Genomic DNA, 19442 nt, shown 5'->3' with positions numbered 1-19442 from the left:
AGGTCTGGAGCAGATGGTGCCTTTCCACTGTGTACTCACATAACCCTTTCTCTCTCTCTCTCTCTCTCTCTCCCTCCCTCCCTCCCTCCCTGTGTGTGTGTGTGTGTGTGTGTGTGTGTGTGTGTAGAGAAGGTGAGAGCACTTGAGCGAGATCCAGCTCTGGTGTCTCTTCTTCTTCTTAAGGACACCAATTCTACTGGATTTGGGTCTCACCCATATAACCTCATTTAACCTTAATTACTTTCTTGAAGGCCCTATCTCCAAATATAGTCACATTGCAGGTCAGGGCTCCACCATACAAATTGGTGGGAAGGACACTATCCAGTTCATACCAGTCCTTATTATCTCATTCCTGGCTTATTATAGCTCCTTACTAATCCCTATTCCTGATGGCCTTCCCCAGTTCTTCTTGAATATGCAACCAGGTTCACTGAAGTAAAACAGTACTCTTAAGGTACAGTCTTACTGAAAACCTTCAGTGATTCCCAGTGACTAGGATTTTACCAAACTCCTTAATCTGGCACTTGATTCCCCAGTCATAGCCTACCTTGTCAGCCAAAAGAATGCTATTCCCTTCCCCTACACCACCCACCTTTTGAATAGTCTACTGATAGTTCTGCAGGCATTCAGTGTGTGTGCCCTCCCACCTCTAGGTCTTTGCTCACGTTATCCTGTCTGCACTGTCCTCTTTCCCAGTTATTCAAATGCTGCCCTTTCTTCCAAGTGCCACACTCCCATCTCCTCACCATCACTTCCACCCACACTGATCTTTCTCTCTGGGCTTGGATTATTTTTTCAAAGCAAGTGTTAACACACTTCTCTGTGTGTATGTCTGTGTTCTCCGTGGAACTGTCTGAGAGTGCGTACTGAGGATTTTACTTCTGTGTGTCCCTCATAGTGCCTGGCACAGTGGTGGGTACTCAAACGATGTTCTCCCTGCAGATGGGCAGATGGATGGTTGAAAAAGGATGATACTCCTTTGATAAGGTTTTCTGAGAATATTAACTTAAATGCCATCTCCTCTGAGGAAAGGTCCAGAACCCTACCCCAGTGTCTCTCTGTCACATCAGCACATTTTAAATCTCTGTACAAGCTTCACCACTATCAGAGACTTATGTTGTTTGTCCTTCCAACCCTCCATAATATTCTAAACTCCATAGATGTAAGAGACTGTTTCTGTCTTGTTCTCCAAGTACCCAGTTAGTGTCTGATACATGGTAGCCACTCAGTAAATATTTGGTGAATTAATGAATGAATGGATGACTTCGGCCTCACATCACGGAATGAAATCTTTTGGAGCAGATGGTATGCCTAGCAAAGGGCATGCAGGCAGAGGAGGACCTGCTTAGAGGTCTGACCATTTTTTGTTACTCAAGAGACATTCAGGAAATTGCACACTAATGTAGAAATAAATGTGCTTTGCTTTATGTATATCTCAAGGCAGGTTGAATTAATGAATGAATAATTTGTACCCTGACTTTGAATATGCCAAAACTCAAAGTGCTCTTTGAGTGTTTATGAAGCCAGGCAGTGTACTATTTTTTTAAATTTTTTTAAACATTTATTTATTTTTGAGAGACAGAGAGAGACAGAGCAGGAGCAGGGGAGGGGCAGAGAGGGAGAGAGACACAGAATCTGAAACAGGCTCCAGACTCTGAGCCATCAGCACAGAGCCCGATGTGGGGCTGGAACTCAAGAACCATGAGATCATGACCTGAGCCTAAGTCGGACGCTTAACCAACTGAGCCACTTAGGCGCCCCCAGGCAGTGTACTATTTTTAAAATGCCAACATTTAATAATTTGGCAGACACCAATTTATTTTGTATGACAATAGATTTGTTTTGTAAATCCAGAGTTTCTTTACGGATGGTGGAACCAACAGTGACTTCCACTATGTATAGAAGTTTCAGGGTCTTTGGACTTCTGTCTCTTTCTTCCCCTTCTAATTTTACCATCCCTCAGGAGACACTGTCTAGAGATCTCATCTGCTAACTGTCTTCTGAATCCACCAAGGTTAGTTCTGCCTCTAGGCCTTTGCTCATACTGTTTCCCTCACTTGAAAAGCTGACATGGCCCTTCTCCAACAGGCCTTCCCCAGTTGTCAAAACTACTATAAAGAATTGACCAGACAACTCAATTTTGCTCTCATACCTTAACACTCTTGTATTATGCTCTGTCATTTCTTGTGTGTAAGTCCCATCTACCTGATTGCTTTATAAGCTCCTTTGAAGTAGGGCTATACTGTGTGTTTTATTTGTATATATTTTTTAATGCCTGATACTCTTGTGAAATGTATTTACAAGATTTTTGGAAATGAATGTTATATCTCTCATAGCCTGTTTGAGTCCAGGAGAATTCTGAAGTTGAGTAGCAAAGATATTTTGGACTCCGTGTCTAACACTGAGCCAGTCCCCCCTGAGGTATTCTTGTAATTGGGAAGGTTGGATCACTTCTGTATAACATGGATTCAGGGCCCAGTGCACAGTGGATTCCATTTTAATGATATTGACCTTAGGAAGTCAGATGTTGGCTGAATCTCTTGTTACATATTCTCTGTTTGCATATTTTACAACTGGCATAGGAAAACTGTCCTACGAGCCAAACCTTCTCCTAAATTTCATTTGGTCCATGGCAAAAGGTCCAAGAAGTGATGCACTTATAGTTAAATGTATAATTCTTAAAGGACCTGTATCTGTATACCCATTTGTCAGGAGTATTTCACCATGTAAGTGGCTCCCTATGTCTTTATCTTTCACTTTCTTTTTGCCTGTATACTGTGTCTGGCTCAGTATTTCTTTTGTAAATGTGTATGCACTTAATTTCTCTTTGTCTCCATCTATCTCTGATTCCTTCTTTAATTTTTTCCATCTTCCATCTTCTGTCTGAAGGAAAAATAATCAGTGGAAGTTCCTGAAAGAAAATACATTTAGGGGCGCCTGGGTGGCTCAGTCGGTTAAGCGTCCGACTTTGGCTCAGGTCATGATCTCACAGTCCGTGAATTCGAGCCCCACGTCGGGCTCTGGGCTGATGGCTCAGAGCCTGGAGCCTGCTTCCGATTCTGTGTCTCCCTCTCTCTCTGCCCCTCCCCCGTTCATGCTCTGTCTCTCTCTGTCTCAAAAATAAATAAACGTTAAAAAAAAAATTAAAAAAAAAAAAAGAAAATACATTTAGCTAATTTTTTTTTGGAGGAGATATTAGGCAACATAATGCTTATTCATTTACATGTTTTTGTGTTAAGTTTTTCAGAAAAAGAAATCAAGTAAGCTCCTATTTCTCATCTATGTCACTTTACATTCACTTATGAGCCTTGACAGATAGATACACATTTTACATAGCTGTAATCAATCTACATATACTACATATTTTTCACCTAACATTATTTCATCTGTGCACAGTTAAATAGTGGTATTCTGACATGTTGGTGTAGTTTTTTGAGCCATTCCATAAGTGTTTGATGTTTGTATTCTCTCCAGTTTTATTATTGCAAATAGTATTACTAACATCTTTGTATAAATCATTTTATTCTTTTGCCTTTTTAAAAATTTTATTTATTTATTTTGAGAGAGACAGAGCAGTGCAAGTGGGAGGAGGGGCAGAGAGAGAGGGAGAGAGAGACAATACCAAGCAGGCTCTGCTCTGTGAGCCGAGTCGGGGCTCGCACCCATGAAACCGTGAGATCATGACCTAAGCTGAAACCAAGAGTGGTCGCTCAACCACTCAACTGACTGAGCCACTGAGGCACCTCTCTGTTGGCTTTTTCTGATGTATATTACCAAAAGGAGGATTATTAGATCAAATTGACTTAAAACTTTTTTTAATGTTTTTTTGAGAGAGAGAGAGAGAGAGAGCGCATGAATGGGCGAGGGGCAGACAGAGAGGGAGACACAGAATCCGAAGTAGGCTCCAGTCTCTAAGCTGTGTCAGCACAGCTTGACCCCACAAACCATGAGATCATGACCGGAGCTGAAGTTGGACACTTAACCGACTGAGCCAACCAGGCGCCCCTAGATCAAATTGACTTTAAAAACTAAGAGCATAGAACATAAAACTCTCTCATTACAAGATTAAAAAAATTTTTTTTGAGTCATAACAGTTAAGAGAAAGGCAAAGGAGGAAGAAATAGAAGAAAAAAATTCATTCAGCAAATATTTTAGCACCTACTATGTGCTAGGCACTGTTCTAGGAATTTGGGAGCCATCAGTGACTAAGAAACCAAAAAGTTCCTGCCCTGGTAGAGCCTATATGCTAGTGGGTAAAGATAGACAATCAGCATAATAATAAAGGAGCTAATTATATAATAAGCTGGAAGGTGATAAGCGCCATGGAAGAAGAAAACTAGAGCAGGCTGAGGGGAATCAGGAGTGATGGAGAGACCATGGAGGGTTGTGGGTTGTGATTTTAAACAGGAATTGCTACATAGATGACATCTGAGCAGAGACTTAAGGAGAGTGAGGAAGTTCGCCATGTCAGAGGGAAGAGCTCCTGGCTAATAATGTTAGGTTTCCTGGAGAGGCGGCCAGGAGGCCAGTCCGCCTGAGGCAGAGAGAGTGAGGGCAAGAGGGAAGAGGGCTGAGAAAGGCCAGGTACGGGCCACATCAGGTAGGGTTTTGTAGGCTCCTATAAGGACTGTGACTTTTACTCTAGTTCCCAGGGGAGTCTGTAGAAAGTGTACACTAGACTTGCTTTCTTTGCTGGCAGATGCTGGACCTGTCCTTGACCCCTGGATCTAAGTCCCAGGGATGGGACAAGGGAACTGCTATATTTCTGACAAATTCCTTAGGATGATTCTGATGTGCAGTCAGGTTTGACATCACTCATTCTGTTCAAAGATTCCATTCTTCTAAATTTAAAATAATTTAATAAGAGGAAGTGAAAATTTCATAGCATCCCCAAATGTTGGTGATTTGGAGATTTTGGAGATTACCTAGGAAATTGGGGGCCCAAGGTTAAGTGACTTGCCCCAGGTTATACAGCTATAAGAGGCAGCAGTAGGTTTTGGATTCGCCCTCCTCACTTGGAGTTCAATGAACCTTCCCCTGTACCAGGCTTCTTAATACACTGTCTCATTTCACTTATCAGGTGGTTAGATTTCCAATAAAGCTCCGCCATTAGGAATGTAGTTTGAATCCAGAAGCTCTGTAAGGTTGATTGGTTGATTAAATGTTTGGTTATCTAAAGATCGATCAGAAAGCTGCTATTGTTTTAACCTTTTTGGTTAAGAATCATTCACAATGTATTAATCACATTTTCTGCTTCTTTAGAGGAGTTCTGGAAGAGTCATGCCATTTTAGAATGGGAAATGACCTTAATTGTTCATGATCTTACGGTGCCTCTGGGTCATAATTCTGAAATAAGCTCTTATTTGACATCAGTATAAAACATACAGGCCATTCAGCTGACCCTGGACATATCTGAGGTTTAGTTTTTGAAGACATTTCTGATTTAGGTTGCTTTCTTTTGATTTGTTTCTTGGACATTGACTGTAACTACATTTTTTTTTTCACTTAATTTAATTGTTTTATAATGTTGGTTTCTCTGGCCCTATTATGTAACTTGAGCCTAAATTTTATCTGGAGTGTCTGAGCTTGTAGACTTTGCTTTTGTCCTGGAATGCATTGAAATTGTGGCATGGGAATCGGTCCAGAAATCACGTATCCAAGCAAGAACTCAGACCTCAGAGCTAAGCTAGGGAATGATTTCAGTGAAGCCATTTCTCCTTCACTTGCACACTTCTACACTTCCACGTGTTTCAGTGACCAGATCAGTGCCAATCCTAGGGGAGGTTACACATTCCCACTGAGAACACTTGGTGGAGATGATAGGGATACCTTTTTTTTCTTTTCCTTTTACAAAGCCAGAGTTGGCAGTGGGAGCTGTGTCTGAGGAGGATACTGGAACTCTTGCTGCTCTGGGAATAGGTGGAAAAATGGATACTTAGCGCATTTCCCTCATTCCATCTTCTGCTCAGAAGAGTAGCATTCAGTGAAGGGCACTGGTCCCAGTACAAAGTATTCAATTCATATACTAAAGCAGTTCTGTACTATTTGATAGGTACCTTGATGTTATCTACTCTGTCAAGGCTTAATCTTTCTTTAATGTAGAAAGTTCAACCTAAATTTGTTTCTGGGGAACCTTGTCCCTTCGTGATTCAGCCTCGAATGCTCTCCACCAGAAGAGTGCTTGTCATTTCTGTTTTATCTTCTTGCCTTGAAAAGCCTCAGCCAGTGACTGGCCCTTTTCTCTTCTCTGGGTGGTTTCAATATAGTAACCACATTCTTAGAGGAAACCCTGAAGAAGTGGACACTGTAGCATGAGAATTAGCATGGCTCTAAACTGCAAAAAAGGCCGCCACTCCTTGAAGGATGACTGAAATGGGTACATATAAGAGAATCATAGATGAGCTTTAGGAATGATTAGCTCCTGAGAATATCACTTATATTAGCTCCTGAGAATAGCACTTATTCCTGGAGAATAGTGCTTTTATAATTTCACTTTGATGATGTTTCCTCAGATTCTTAATAGTCCCTTGGAAGTAGAGCAGGTGGCAGCCATGAGGCTCATTTTTCAAATGAATGATTATCTCTATTTCTCAGTCTCGACCATTTAATGTGGTGCTCTTATTGGCATGGATAGGGCCAAGGAAGCATGGACCCAGCGAGCCTGGAAGGGAACTGTGGAGGAAGAAGGCATGATGCCAGGAAAAAGATAACACTCCAGCTGGGGGAGAGCTGCCGGCCGAAAGCCCTCAGTTCAGCTGTCAGTCTCATAAGGGGATTGGTTCAGTTGAAGAGAGCGGCCTTGCCCAACGTTGCTGAGATAGCCTACCAGTCACTTAGTGGGGATGTAAAGACCCATCCTCCTAGCCTCGCCTCAGATGACTCTGAAAGGTCATCCCAACTGCAGAATCCCTCCCCTCCTGCAGGGATGCTTGAGGCTTTCATTAAGACCTTATTCTAGCTTAGTTTCTCCTTCTGCTCAATCTCTCCTGCCTCACTCCCTCCTTCCCTTCCAGTTGGTGATTCTAGGAAGGCTTTCTAATAAATCTTTTTGCCTGCTAAACACCATCACAGAGTCTTGGGGAACCCAACCTGCACAGAAATTTTATGAGCAATTTGCCTGTCCATTAGAAACACAGCATAGACTTTTTCTGCGATAACTGGAGAATTCTTCATGTCATAAAAAAAAAAAAGAAGACTAAAAAGTTGGAAAGTTGGAGTACTAACCTGAAAAGCAGAGAAACAAAGATAGAATTAGATTAGACTAGTTGTTTTTCCTTTCTATATTTGAATTTGAGATGTGGGGTGACACCTTGCTTCTCTATTAAGGTTAGGAGCTGTCACTGGAAGTCTTCAGCCACTTTAAAAGTTGACTAAGACAGAAAGGAAGTGAAGAACCAAACAAATTGTTTCAAATTGGATACTTATTTCTTTGTACTTAGCACCATGACTCTGTGTTCTTGCCCTTGCTCATGTAAACAACTCTAGATTGACTTCTTTCTTAGACCGTCTCATTTCTCCCCTGTGCCTCTGGCAGCCGCCAGGAATCACTGCAAGAACCAATGAATAAATGGCCGTGGTGTCTCGCATCTCTAATCCACATTTCAAATCATGGGGAGGATGAATGGCAGCCTTGCTTTTAAAGGTATTCTTATCCTCCTTGAGTGAGCTTGGCTCATGTGTGCCTCATTCAGGTAAAGAAGGGAAGGCAGTTTTGAATGCCCAGCCCAGAGTGTGGGCAACACCAGGTGACAGCAGGAGGCTGGATGGGGTAGAAGCCAGGGTGAAAATTAGGTGACACCCAAGCAGGAGGTGAAACCTCTGGAGGAGAAAGCCCAGGACCACGTGGGTGGCTTCTTTATGTTCCTTGCATGGATCTTAGGGGGGAATTTGTGTGTGTTTATGGGTTCTTTCCTCTGCAGGGCCTCCCATCCCTTGGCATGAACCTCCAAATGTTGAGGTTAGACATGGAATGGACTTCTTCTGAAGACTCAGACTCCATTCAACTCAGCTCTTAGAGTATGTGGGGGAAGTGATGGGTGGACTACAGAAGCGTTAGGTCTTTCCTTAACTCCCTGAGTATGCCGAGAGGCAAGCTAGTCAATTGGGTGGGCTTGGGCTGTTGGGGAGGGGCGTCTTGGTGTTTTGCTCAGGCATGCGGTAAAATGTGTTCCTTCGTGAAAGGCGAGAAGCATATTGCAGTGCTACCCAGGGTACACAGCCCTCAGGGCCGGCACAGAGTGTGTGCCGCGAGGGGCAGCGGGTACAGAAGGGACGAGGCCTCGGACCGCGCAGGAGGAGGGCGGGCGCGGAGGCGTGGAGCCAGCTGCAGCGCGTTGGAGCCCCGTGGGCCGAGCGGGGCGGCGGGCACGCTCGCCCAGCCGGGGAGAGCTCCGGGAGCGTCGGGCGGGGCCGAGGGGCGCAGTGGGGCCGGAGCGGCGGCGGCTGCGGAGCGGGGGCACCCGGAGAGGAAGGAGGGTGGAAGCGAGGGAGGGAGGGGGACGGGCGCGGACCGAAAGTGGGTAAAGAAGGTGCAGGCGGGCGGGCGCCCTGGCCCAGGGGCCGCGGGCGCAGGAGCCCGGCGAGGTCCAGCTGGGCGGCGGCGCCGGAGGAGCAGAGGGAGGAGGGGAAGCCGTAGGCGAGAGGAGCGTGTTTGGGGCGCCGCGGCAGGGAGGGTGGCGGCCGCCGGTGCGCGCGGGGCGCTGTGTGTGCGCGCTCTCCTGCTCGGGGAGGAAGATGGCCCAGAAGGGAAAGTTGGGGTGACGCGCGCAGCCCCCGGAGGCTCGGCGGGGGCCGCCGCGGCGAGTCCGACGGAGGGGCGGCCAGGCAGGTCGGGGGGCGCGCAGTTCGGGTGCCTCCTCCGCCGCCGAGGCGCCCGCCCCCTCACTGCAGGTGGCCGTGGGTGCCCTGGGTCCGGGCGGCCAGGGGCGCGGGCGGGCGCGCGGGGAAGCCCGGCCGAGGGATGGGCTGTGCCCCCAGCATCCACGTCTCGCAGAGCGGCGTGATCTACTGCCGGGACTCTGACGAGTCCAACTCGCCCCGCCAGACCACCAGCGTGTCGCAGGGCCCCGCCGCCCCCCTGCACGGCCTCTTCGTCCAGACCGACGCCGCCGACGTTATTCCCCGGAGCCGCGCGTCTGGACCCCCCGGGGCCGCCCGCGTCCGCAGAGCCCGCACTGAGCTGGGCAGCGGCGGCAGCAGCGGCAGCAGCAGCGCGGGCTCCGCAGCCCCCGCCACGACCACCTGCAGGGGCCGGAGGCGCCACTGCTGCAGCAGCGCGGAGGCCGAGACCCAGACCAGCTACACCAGCGTCAAGGTAAACGGCTCAGGCTGGTGGGGGGCCGCCCGCCCCGTCCGGGCGGGGCTAGCACGAGTAGGGGGCTCCGGCGGAGTTGAGTGGCCGTGACGCGGTTGGTTTGGGAGGTTGTCACTAAGGAGGAGTTTACTTTAAATGTGTGGGAGCGATGGGGGCCTGGGAAATGTGAGCAGAAGAGACCCCTGGAGGGGTCCTGGGAGCTGGTTCTGGGGGACCGGGTGGAGAAGAGAGCGCGGTGGGAAGCTGGTGGGTTGGCCGATTTCTCATTGAGGGCCGGAAGGCTGTGGCTCCGTTAACTCAGGAGGTGGGGTGGATATCATTGAGAGCATTGGGTGGCGAGTCTGACTGAATGAAATCTGAGCACGGGGCTGGATTTGTCTGCCCTGCAGGTGAATGGTGCAGCCCCGGTGCAAGGATACGATAGTGCCTCGTATTCAGCGTTTCACCTGGGAAGGCCAGCCAAGCTGCACGGAGTCTTAGCCACAGGGATCGAGTGTGGGGATTTGTGAATGAATAAGGGTGTTTGTGTTTTGTGGAGAGACATAGGAAGGGAATAGAGGAAGGAGACTAGAGTGAGACCTGTTCTTTGTCACTTCTTGGGGATGGCTGCATCCTGGACATAATTGGGTGAACCTGGCTGTGAGTTTGGAGGGTCAGCTGAGCTACAGTGAGGGGAAGTGGCTTCCAGCGCAGTGCAGCTGTCTGAAGACGAAGATTCTGAACATGCATTTCATCTAACAGGAGAGTGGAATTTTGAGGAAGTGGAAAAAATTGTTTAAATGATTAAAGCAGTCACTAGCAATTTCTTTAATGACAGAAGAAAAGCGATTGTTTTAATAGGCCCACCTGTTCTCAAAATACTGTTAAATTCAAGAGGGTTTTAATTGTGTAAATCTGGCCACTGGGCCTTTTATCATTGTAGCAAACAGAATGACAATGACACATCCCGTTGTGCAAAGGAAAAAAAATACATCTCTATGACTGGTCATGTTACTTAGAATCGCAGCTTTTACATGGGCAATTGATTACTAGGAACCGTTGCAAGGATTATTTGAGAAGGACACAATTGTATGTTTGACACTTGAGAAGTTGTTCAACAGTTGGCCTAGTGTGAGTAGGCTCCTAGTCTTGATTGGATAAAGCCAGCCTTCAGTGGAAGGGTGAAGAGAAGAGTGCCATGTAGGGTTTCAGTCTGGGAGACCAAAAGCTTCTTTTAGTGAACTTACCATAACAGCATCTGATTTTGAACACGAAGCTTAACCAGATTTATTTATAGTTGTGGTATTTCTCTGGTAATAGTCACGTAATATGATAATACGATAATTACTATAATGAAAATGCCATTTATTGAGTACCTACGGTGTACCAGGTATAAGCTTTCTCTTCCAGCTCTTGAATATTAACTGTATGATGACAGAATATCCAAAGACTGGAGACCTGGATTCATGACAGTACAACTTATCAGTTGAATATTTGTTATAGAGGCATGTGCTGAACACTGTATTTTTCTTTTGTTAAGCTTCCCTCCCTCCGCCCCCTGGTTCACGGGGTGGGGGGAGGGCATTAGCAATTTAATGGGATTAAAATGTTATATTTGGTGAAATAATTAAATAGGGATATTATTTAAAAAAATAGCCTTTTGGGGTGCCTGGGTGGCTCAGTCAGTTGGGCTTTCGACTGACTCAGGTCGTGATCTCACGGTTTGTGGGTTCGAGCCCCGCGTTGTACTCTGTACTGACAACTCAGAACCTGGAGCCTATTTTGGATTCTGTGTTTCCTCCTGTCTCTGCCCCTCCCCTGCTTGCGTTCTGTGTGTCTCTGTCGAAAATAAATAAACATTAAAAGAAAAAATTATTTAATAGCTTTTGATTTCTCGTTGAACAGGAAATTCGAAGATATGAAGTAGTTCAGGCTGGTGACAACTTATGAACTCCGTGATCATTTTTTGGTTGTGTAAGCGAAAATGTATATTTTTGCCTTTTAGAGTAGCAAGAATCCCAATTTACTACCTGGCAACTTTAGCTATTCCATGTTTGTTTATTGAAAGAATAATGAATGAATTCACTCTCCAAGTTTTAATACTTCCCTCAAGAGGCTCCTTAGCAAATGGAGTAAAAACTGGAGGGAAAATGAGTCCCAATTATTAGCAGCTAGTATAAACTTGTAGAAATATCATTGCTGCTTGACTGAAGTGTTAAAGGCTTGACCTGAATAGGAATTTAACTCGCATTGCTTTATCAACAGGATTTCCAAATAAGAGCTTAATTAAGTCCAACCCTTTACTAAGAATGCTGGGAATGAAACTGCTGGTTCAGTAATTCAATGCTAAGTTGCATGTGTAGATCTCAGAAACTATATATTTGAAATTAAATTTGAGACCAGAGTTACTATTTTACACAAATCATAAAGAATTATTATCACAGACTTGCTTTAGTATATTTAGTAGTATTCTTTTGGGACTTGTGACTCAATGTAGTATTATCTTTTCCAATATTCACATGTTCCATACTCTTGTGGATGAGTTAATTTTATAAAAACTTTACTTCCATTTTTTTTAGAATAAGAATTCTTCTGCCTTAACAGTTTGAGATAGTTGCTCGTCATGCCTCCCCTCCCCCTTTTCCTAAATGCTCAGGTGGAAAAATAAAGTCTTTGCCATTTGGTCCTATTTACAGTGGTAGTGGGTTGTAATAGTTTATTTTATTTTTTTTTAATTTCCTCTTTGTACATCAATTCCAAACCATATTCTCATTATCTACTTGGTCTCTGGTCTGTTCCCCAGAGTGCAAAAATGTGTGCTTGATTTCTCTCTCTCCCTTTTCTAGCAATAATTCATCTCATTAAGCTTTTAGAATGATGAAGCATTATGATGTCAAACATGATGTCAACAGGAACCTTCCTGAATACCTAATTTATTAAAAAAATTATAAGCATTAATAATTCATTATGCAGTACAATGATATCATATGGGTTTCCATTTCTGGTAAGAAGTTAGATTTGTCTCCCAATTGCTGTAAAAATGCAACTTCCGTGTAATTTGTCTCCCTCTGGTTTGCCTTTTTAAAAATAGTACTCCAGCAGGAGACGGCTGCAGAATGCCCGCTCCTCATACTGTACCAGTTGTCTAATTCTTGTTCGGAATTCCTGAGGAGATGGTCGAACCTGTCTCTGAGAAGATCAGGTGATTCTTGTAAGTCTTCTTTTCTCATACCAGCTGCTGCAGCTGGGAGGCAGGCAGGACGAAGCAGCCAGTTACAACTGTCTGCCTTGACAGTATAGTCAACTTGCAGCTGTCTCTGGGTGGGTTAACTGTTGTGGATCAGGCGCAGGACCTTGTTAGTTTCCAAGTGATTCTGTGTTGATAGGCAGCATCACCAACTCCCTTTTTTTCCTCTATTCATCATGCTCATTTATTCACTCAGCCAGTGTTGGTGCCATACTCCGTTGTAGATGCCGGGGATTCAGTGAATATCCGTGAACTTTGGTAAGCAGAGCCTAACGCGGATTCTTTTAAGCGGGTGCGCCTGAGTCACTAACGACTTCTATGTTATCCATCCCATGGCTTTCTGAATCAGTGAGGGCAAACCCAAATTGATTGTATATAAAAGGAAAAATATTTTTCTGACCTTATGATAATTAATAAAAACTAATAATTTTGGTAGTTATTTGGAGGAGGGATAAACCATTTTGAAAAAGTCATTTTTGTTCTCTAAGTATTCTTTAGTGTATATCAGAATCACCTGGAAGGCTTGTTAAAATGTGGATTGCTTGGCCCCATTCCCAGAGTTTCTGATTTACTAGGCCTTGGGTAAGCCCTGACAATTTGGATTTTTTTAAATTTAAATTGTAGTTAACATACAGTGAAATACTGGTTTTATGAGTAGAATCAGTGCTTCATCACTTATAACACCCAGTGCTCATCCCAACAGGTGCCTTTCTTAATACCATCACCCATCTAGGCCATCCCCCCACCCACCTCCCTCCATCAACCCTTAGTTTGTTCTCTATCATTAAGAGTCTCTTGTGGTTCGATCTCGCGGTCCGTGAGTTCGAGCCCCGCGTCAGGCTCTGGGCTGATGGCTCGGAGCCTGGAGCCTGTTTCCGATTCTGTGTCTCCCTCTCTCTCTGCCCCTCCCCAGTTCATGCTCTGTCTCTCTCTGTCCCAAAAATAAATAAAAAACGTTGGGAAAAAAAATTAAAAAAAAAAAAAAAAAGAGTCTCTTGTGGTTTATTTCCCTCTCTTCTCTCCGACCTCCCTTCCCATGTGTTCATCTGATTTGTTTCTTAAATTGCACATATGAGTGAAATCATGGTATTTGTCTTTCTCTGATTGACTTCTTTTGCTTAGCATAATACGTTCTAGCTCCATCCACATCATTGCAAACTGCAAGATTTCATTCTTTTTGATGGTTGAGTAATATTCTGTTATGTGTGTGTGTGTGTGTGTGTGTGGTTGTGTGTGTACCCCACATCTTCTTTATCCATTTATTAGTCAGTGGGCCTTTGGGCTCTTTACATAGTTTAGCTGTTGTTGATAATGCTGCTGTAAACAGTGGGGTGCATGTACCCCTTTGAATCTGTAATTTTGTATCCTGTGGTAAATTCCTTTTTTTAAAATTTTTTATTTTTGTATTTTTTTTCAATATATGAAATCGTGATAAATTCCTAATAGTGCAAATGCTGGATTGTTGGGTAGTTCTTTTTAACTTTTTGAGGAACCTCCGTACTGTTCTCCAGAGTGGCTGCCCCAGTTTGTCTTCCCACCAACAGGGCAAGAAGGTTCCCCTTTCTCTGCATCCTCACCAACACCTGTTGTTTCTTCTGTTATTAATTTTAGCCATGCTGATGGGTGGGAGGTGGTATCTCATTGTGGTTTTGATTTGCATTTCTTTGATGATGAGTGAATGTTGAGCATCTTTTCATGTGTCTGTTAGCTACCTGGATGTCTTCTTTGGAAAAATGTCTATTCATGTGTTTTGGCCATTTCTTAACTGGGTTGTTTGTTTTGAGGGGTGTTGAGTTATGTTCTTTATAGATTTTGGATACTAACTCTTCATCAAATATGTCATTGCAAATATATTCTCCCATTCTGTAGGCTACCTTATTTTGTTCATTGTTTTCTTCACTGTGCATAAGCTTTTCATCTTGATGAGGTCCTAATATTTTAGGTTTGCTTTTGTTTCCCTTGCATTTGGCGATGTGTCTAGTAAGAAATTGCTGAAGCCAAGGTCAGAGAGGTTGCCCCTTGTTTTCTCCTGTAGGATTTTGATGGTTTCCTGCCTCACATTTAGATCTTTCATCCATTTTGAATTTATTTTTGTGTATGGCGTAAGAAAGTGGTCTAGTTTCATTTTTCTGCATGTCACCATCTATTTTTCCCCAACACCTTTTTGTTGAAGAGACTGTCTTTTTTCCATTGGATATTCTTGCCTGCTTTGTAGAAGATGAGTTGACCATATAGTTGTGGGGAGAACTGGGAGTTTTAACAAGCTTTGAGGATATGTTGGTGTTGCTGATCTGGGAACCACACTTTGAGAACCAGTGCTTTTAAATGAATTGACTTTTGACATTATGTGGGGCTGCTTCTAGCAGAGTGGCTAGTACTGCATGTATTTGGGATATTAGTCATAAACCCCGCCTTCATTGTAGTTTGCTTCTGTATGGGCAGCTTCTCATACCCATTTATGAAGTCGGACTCAGAGCCTCCAGGGTTGGCTGTAAAGTCTCTAAATGGGGAGAGTGTTAGATCATGTAGTCCCACTCTGGTTTCTTGAGGTTTGACTTCTCCTCAAGATCCACTGGGGTTTGCAAGTCCTTATATCTTGCTTTGCCATCATAGCCACTTGCGTGTCTCTGCCCTGCTTGGGCCATGTCCTGCATGATGGGAAATTGCAAGGCAAGGGGGAGTTTAAGATGTGTTGACATGGCATGATCCAGGCCCAAATTCAGTTCTCAGCTTTTGGAGTCCTTGCTAGTCCTTTTCACCAGTTTTTCCTTATTAAATGGAGCATAAAGTTTAGTAAGCCCAAATGAGTCTTGCAAATTGATTTAGTAAAACTCAAATTTCTTTTCTGCCATAGTTCATCTCATCACAGTTTAGTCCCCCCTCCTTTCTTCCAATGTGTTAATTATAGTCAGTGAGCAAACTTTCCTAATTTTCACTGCCTTCCTCTGTAGTTATACTAAATTTTAAGAAATATCAGGTGATTCTCCTTTTGACTGTTAAGTAAGTCTTCTAACCAGGAAGTGTAATGTAGTGTAAGATGCTGACTTTCAGAGGTGATACTTGTCTACAGAAACCACACCCTGTTGACCACCAGTCAGGACTTGGGCTAAAGCAGGATGGGACATGCTGGTGAGGGCAGAACAGACCCTATGGTACCAGGTTGGTGAGGGGTGATGTTGAGCATTCTTTCATGTGTCTGTTAGCCATCTGGATGTCTTCTTTGGAAAAGTGTCTGTTCGTGTCTTTTGCCCATTTCTTAACTGGGTTGTTAAGAATTAAAATTGGAAGAAGGGAGTGAGCCCTATAGAATCAGGTGGGAAGACAGAGTCCAGAGTGTGGAGGAGCAGGTGAGCCTTTCAGGGCTAGATGGACAAGTCAAATCTGGAATTTAGGAGCTCAGTAAAGGTGACTGCTGTGAAGTTAGGTTGAGACTTCCGATTGGGGAACAAAAGGTGTTTACTTTCTGTTCTGTTTGAGGTCCCCTGCTAAGTGTAAAGAGCTTAGGACCGACAGGAGATGCCAGTGACCAGTCAGAGGACTATGATTAAACCCTGTACCTAGGTGAGGCAAGACCACCCAAGCCATTTGGGCAGGAAACAGATTGCATATACACAAGGATTTAATTGCAACTAATGTAATGAAGAGACTATATCAGATGTGTTTGCAGGATGAAAGGAAATCAACAAATGATGTGGAAGCCCTTTAAGGCTAGAAGAAGAGGGTACTGTTAACACCTGGAAGAGGTAACAGGAGGGAATGATTATGGGAACTTGAGAACTCAAACCTACTGGACAGGGAAGCCCCCAGAAGGTGTGGTCTTAAGGAGGAATGCAGTGAGCAGAGGCCTGGGCCTGGCATGGGGAGTCAAAGGAGTACATACCTTCATGCTGTTGTTCTCCAGCCAGTGACATTTTTGTCCAAACACACCTGGAAAACAGAGGGCAAGGGAGCCTGCTGATTTTTCCAGAGTAGGATAGAGAATATCCTGGTCATACCAAGAAGGCCATCTGTAACAAATGTTAGAAGATATTCGACATCATTAGAGGTGCCCTAGTAAGCTCAAATTAAGATGGGCAATCTTGACAATTTTCTGAAAGAATAGCATTTTTATTTTAGTTTTATTTATTTTTTTAAAGATCAGAAGATACTTTCTTTTCCTTATTCTCATTTTCTTCTTTTATTTTTTTAAGTTTATTTATTTTTGAGAGAGGGGTGGGGGCAGGGGTGGGGGTAGGCAGAGAGAGGGGGAGACACAGAATCCCAAGCAGGCTCTGTACCTACAGCACAGAGCCCAATACAGGGCTTGAACCCACGAACCGTTCGATCATGACCTGAGCCGAAATCAAGAGTTGGACCCTCAACTGACTGAGCCACCCAGTGGCTCCCCAATAGTGGCATTTTTAAATGGTCAGTTAATTTATTGTTTGTTTTCTTTGTAATGACTAATACTAAAATATGTCCATTTACCTTGTTGGGAGACCTCTAAGTTATTGCTGAAAACATGTCCTCCTCCTTGTTCATTCTCTGCCCTGGCTCTCCTTGGACACTTTCTTAGCTTTGGTTACTATAACAAAATACCATCAACAGGATAGCTTAAATAACAGACATTTCACACTGTTCTGGAGGCTGGAAAGTTAAGATCAAGGTGCTGGCAGATTCTGTGCCTTGTGAGAGTTTTCTTCCTGGCTTTCAGATGGCCACCATCTTGTTGTGTCCTCACATGCCAGAGAGTAAGCAAGCTGTGGTGTTTTTTCTTCTTCTCACAGGACACTAATCCCATCATGAGAACCCCACCCTCATGACCTCCTTTAAATCTCATTACCTCCCAAAGGTCCCACTCCTTTTTTTTTTTTTTAATTTTTTTTTTAACGTTTATTTATTTTTGAGACAGAGAGAGACAGAGCATGAGCGGGGAAGGGGCAGAGAGAGAGGGAGACACAGAATCGGAAGCAGGCTCCAGGCTCTGAGCCATCAGCCCAGAGCCCGACGCGGGGCTCAAACTCGCGGACCGCGAGATCGTGACCTGAGCTGAAGTCGGACGCTTAACCGACTGAGCCACCCAGGCCCCCCCCAAAGGTCCCACTTCTAAATACCATCAGGATTAGGGCTGCAACATAGGGATTTTGGAGGACACAAATGTTTGGTCTCTAATAGAAATGTCTCTGCTCTCCCCTTGGCTCACTGTCCCCTCTCCCATTGATCTCAAAGCCCAGGAAGAGGCTGTGGAGGGAGAAAGTACTCTAAGGTTGAAGTTCCCTAAATGGGAACCCAGTTTAGCCAGTTTATTACATTTTTGGTCAGGTTGTACTTTCCTGCTCCCTGCCTCAGAAAGTTGTTAAACAAGTTTTACCATGTGTTTACAAGCTGATATTTTCAATGAAGAATACATGTATTGAAAACAAATTTGAAAATGTTCAAATGTGCTTAGGAGTTCATTTTTAGAAGTAAATATTACCTGTAATACAGTGGAAATCTGGGTAGTTATGTTTTGATAAAAAACATCTGATGGAAAATACCACTTTTTAACAAGTTGGAGTATTTAGAATTGGGTCTTGATAGCTTCCTCTCCATTTTCTCTCTTCTCCCACTCGTGGATAAAAGCTAGCTTTTATTTAGGATTATGTTGCTTTACTATTTACCATTCTTTTCTTTGATCTCCTTTCTGCCCCCTTAGGGACAGTTCACAGAAAAGTAGTTGAGAACCTTGTGATTGCTGTAATAAAAATCAAGTGACTGTTTTACTTTTGGATAATCCATCAATGAAAGAATACTTCATGGTTGTCTCTTATTTCCAAGAGAATTCAGATTTTCATGTATGGTGTGTACATTTTGCAACAAGGTATGTAGAATGCACATAATAATATTAGGCGTTGTTAAAGTCCTTGCTGTTTACAGACCACTTCGTAAACATTGTTTCACCCAATCTACTTAAAAAACACTATGAGCTAAAAATTGTCTCCACCATTTTACAAAAGAGGAAAGCGCTACTGTGCAGGGGGATAAATTGCTCAAGGTGAGAACTGAAATTTGAGTCAAGATTGTTTGAATCCCACTCAGAACCACCTACTGCACTTTACTGTCTCCCATACCAGCAGGAAGGCGCGAGTAAGCATGGCTGCTGCTAGAACTGTGTATGGAGTTACTTAGAGCTGAGTGGTGACAAACAGGTTGGGTGGGGGTGGTAGTCGGGGGGCCTTGTGGGTGAGGTTTTTCACATCCACTGTCATCCCTTCTATTAGCTTGAACTGGTAGTTGTTTTGAGATGGGTGGAGAGTGTAAAATGTGTACAAAATTGGAGAAGCTTTGGCAGACCATGTTGTCATTGTTTTTAACTGAACATAGTACTTGGCACTTTGTAAGTGTCGTACAAATATTAGCTCCCAATAATCTTGCCGTTGCTATGATTTCTGTTTTGTCATTAAAACAAGATTTTGGTTATTGAGATTTTGACATTTTTGAGGCACATATTTGTGTTTTATTCCACTTACAAGTAGATTGATTTGGCCAATGTAGGTGACTAACTGGATTTAAATATAGATGTGTTATCCTGAAGCTTTGGAAACTGCTGCTGCAGACATGGGTTTGATCTGTATCTGTTGAATTTTCTTTTTTTTTTTTAAATTTTTTTATTTTTTTTAACATTTATTTATTTTTGAGACAGAGAGAGACAGAGCATGAACAGGGGAGGGTCAGAGAGAGGGAGACACAGAATCTGAAACAGGCTCCAGGCTCTGAGCTGTCAGCACAGAGCCCAACGTGGGGCTCGAACTCACAGCCCTCACGGACCGTGAGATCATGACCTGAGCTGAAGTCGGCCGCTTAACCGACTGAGCCACCCAGGCGCCCCTGTATCTGTTGAATTTTCAAAGGAGACGGCGTGGTAGAATGTTGCCAGTCCAAGGT

At 44.0% G+C, this 19442-nt stretch overlaps 1 protein-coding gene across 4 annotated transcripts in view; it reads left to right on the top strand.

Moving 5' to 3' along the window:
- Positions 1 to 19442, top strand: part of PDE8B (phosphodiesterase 8B) — a 274179-nt gene that overhangs the window by 20106 nt on the left and 234631 nt on the right. For 2 of the 4 annotated variants that reach the window (XM_019462938.2, XM_019462937.2), the window contains exon 1: positions 8839 to 9313. The exons of the other annotated variants lie outside the window; for them this stretch is intronic. In XM_019462938.2, coding sequence (XP_019318483.2) covers positions 8960 to 9313 — 354 coding nt within the window. In that variant the 5' untranslated portion in view covers positions 8839 to 8959. Of the gene's footprint in view, positions 1 to 8838; positions 9314 to 19442 lie in introns of those variants that run through there. 4 annotated transcript variants of the gene reach the window in all.

The sequence above is a fragment of the Panthera pardus genome, unplaced genomic scaffold, assembly GCF_024362965.1.
Source record: "Panthera pardus isolate Hobbes unplaced genomic scaffold, ASM2436296v1 HiC_scaffold_2, whole genome shotgun sequence".
Lineage (NCBI taxonomy): Eukaryota > Metazoa > Chordata > Mammalia > Carnivora > Felidae > Panthera > Panthera pardus.
This window is presented reverse-complemented; position numbering and strand designations above follow the sequence as displayed.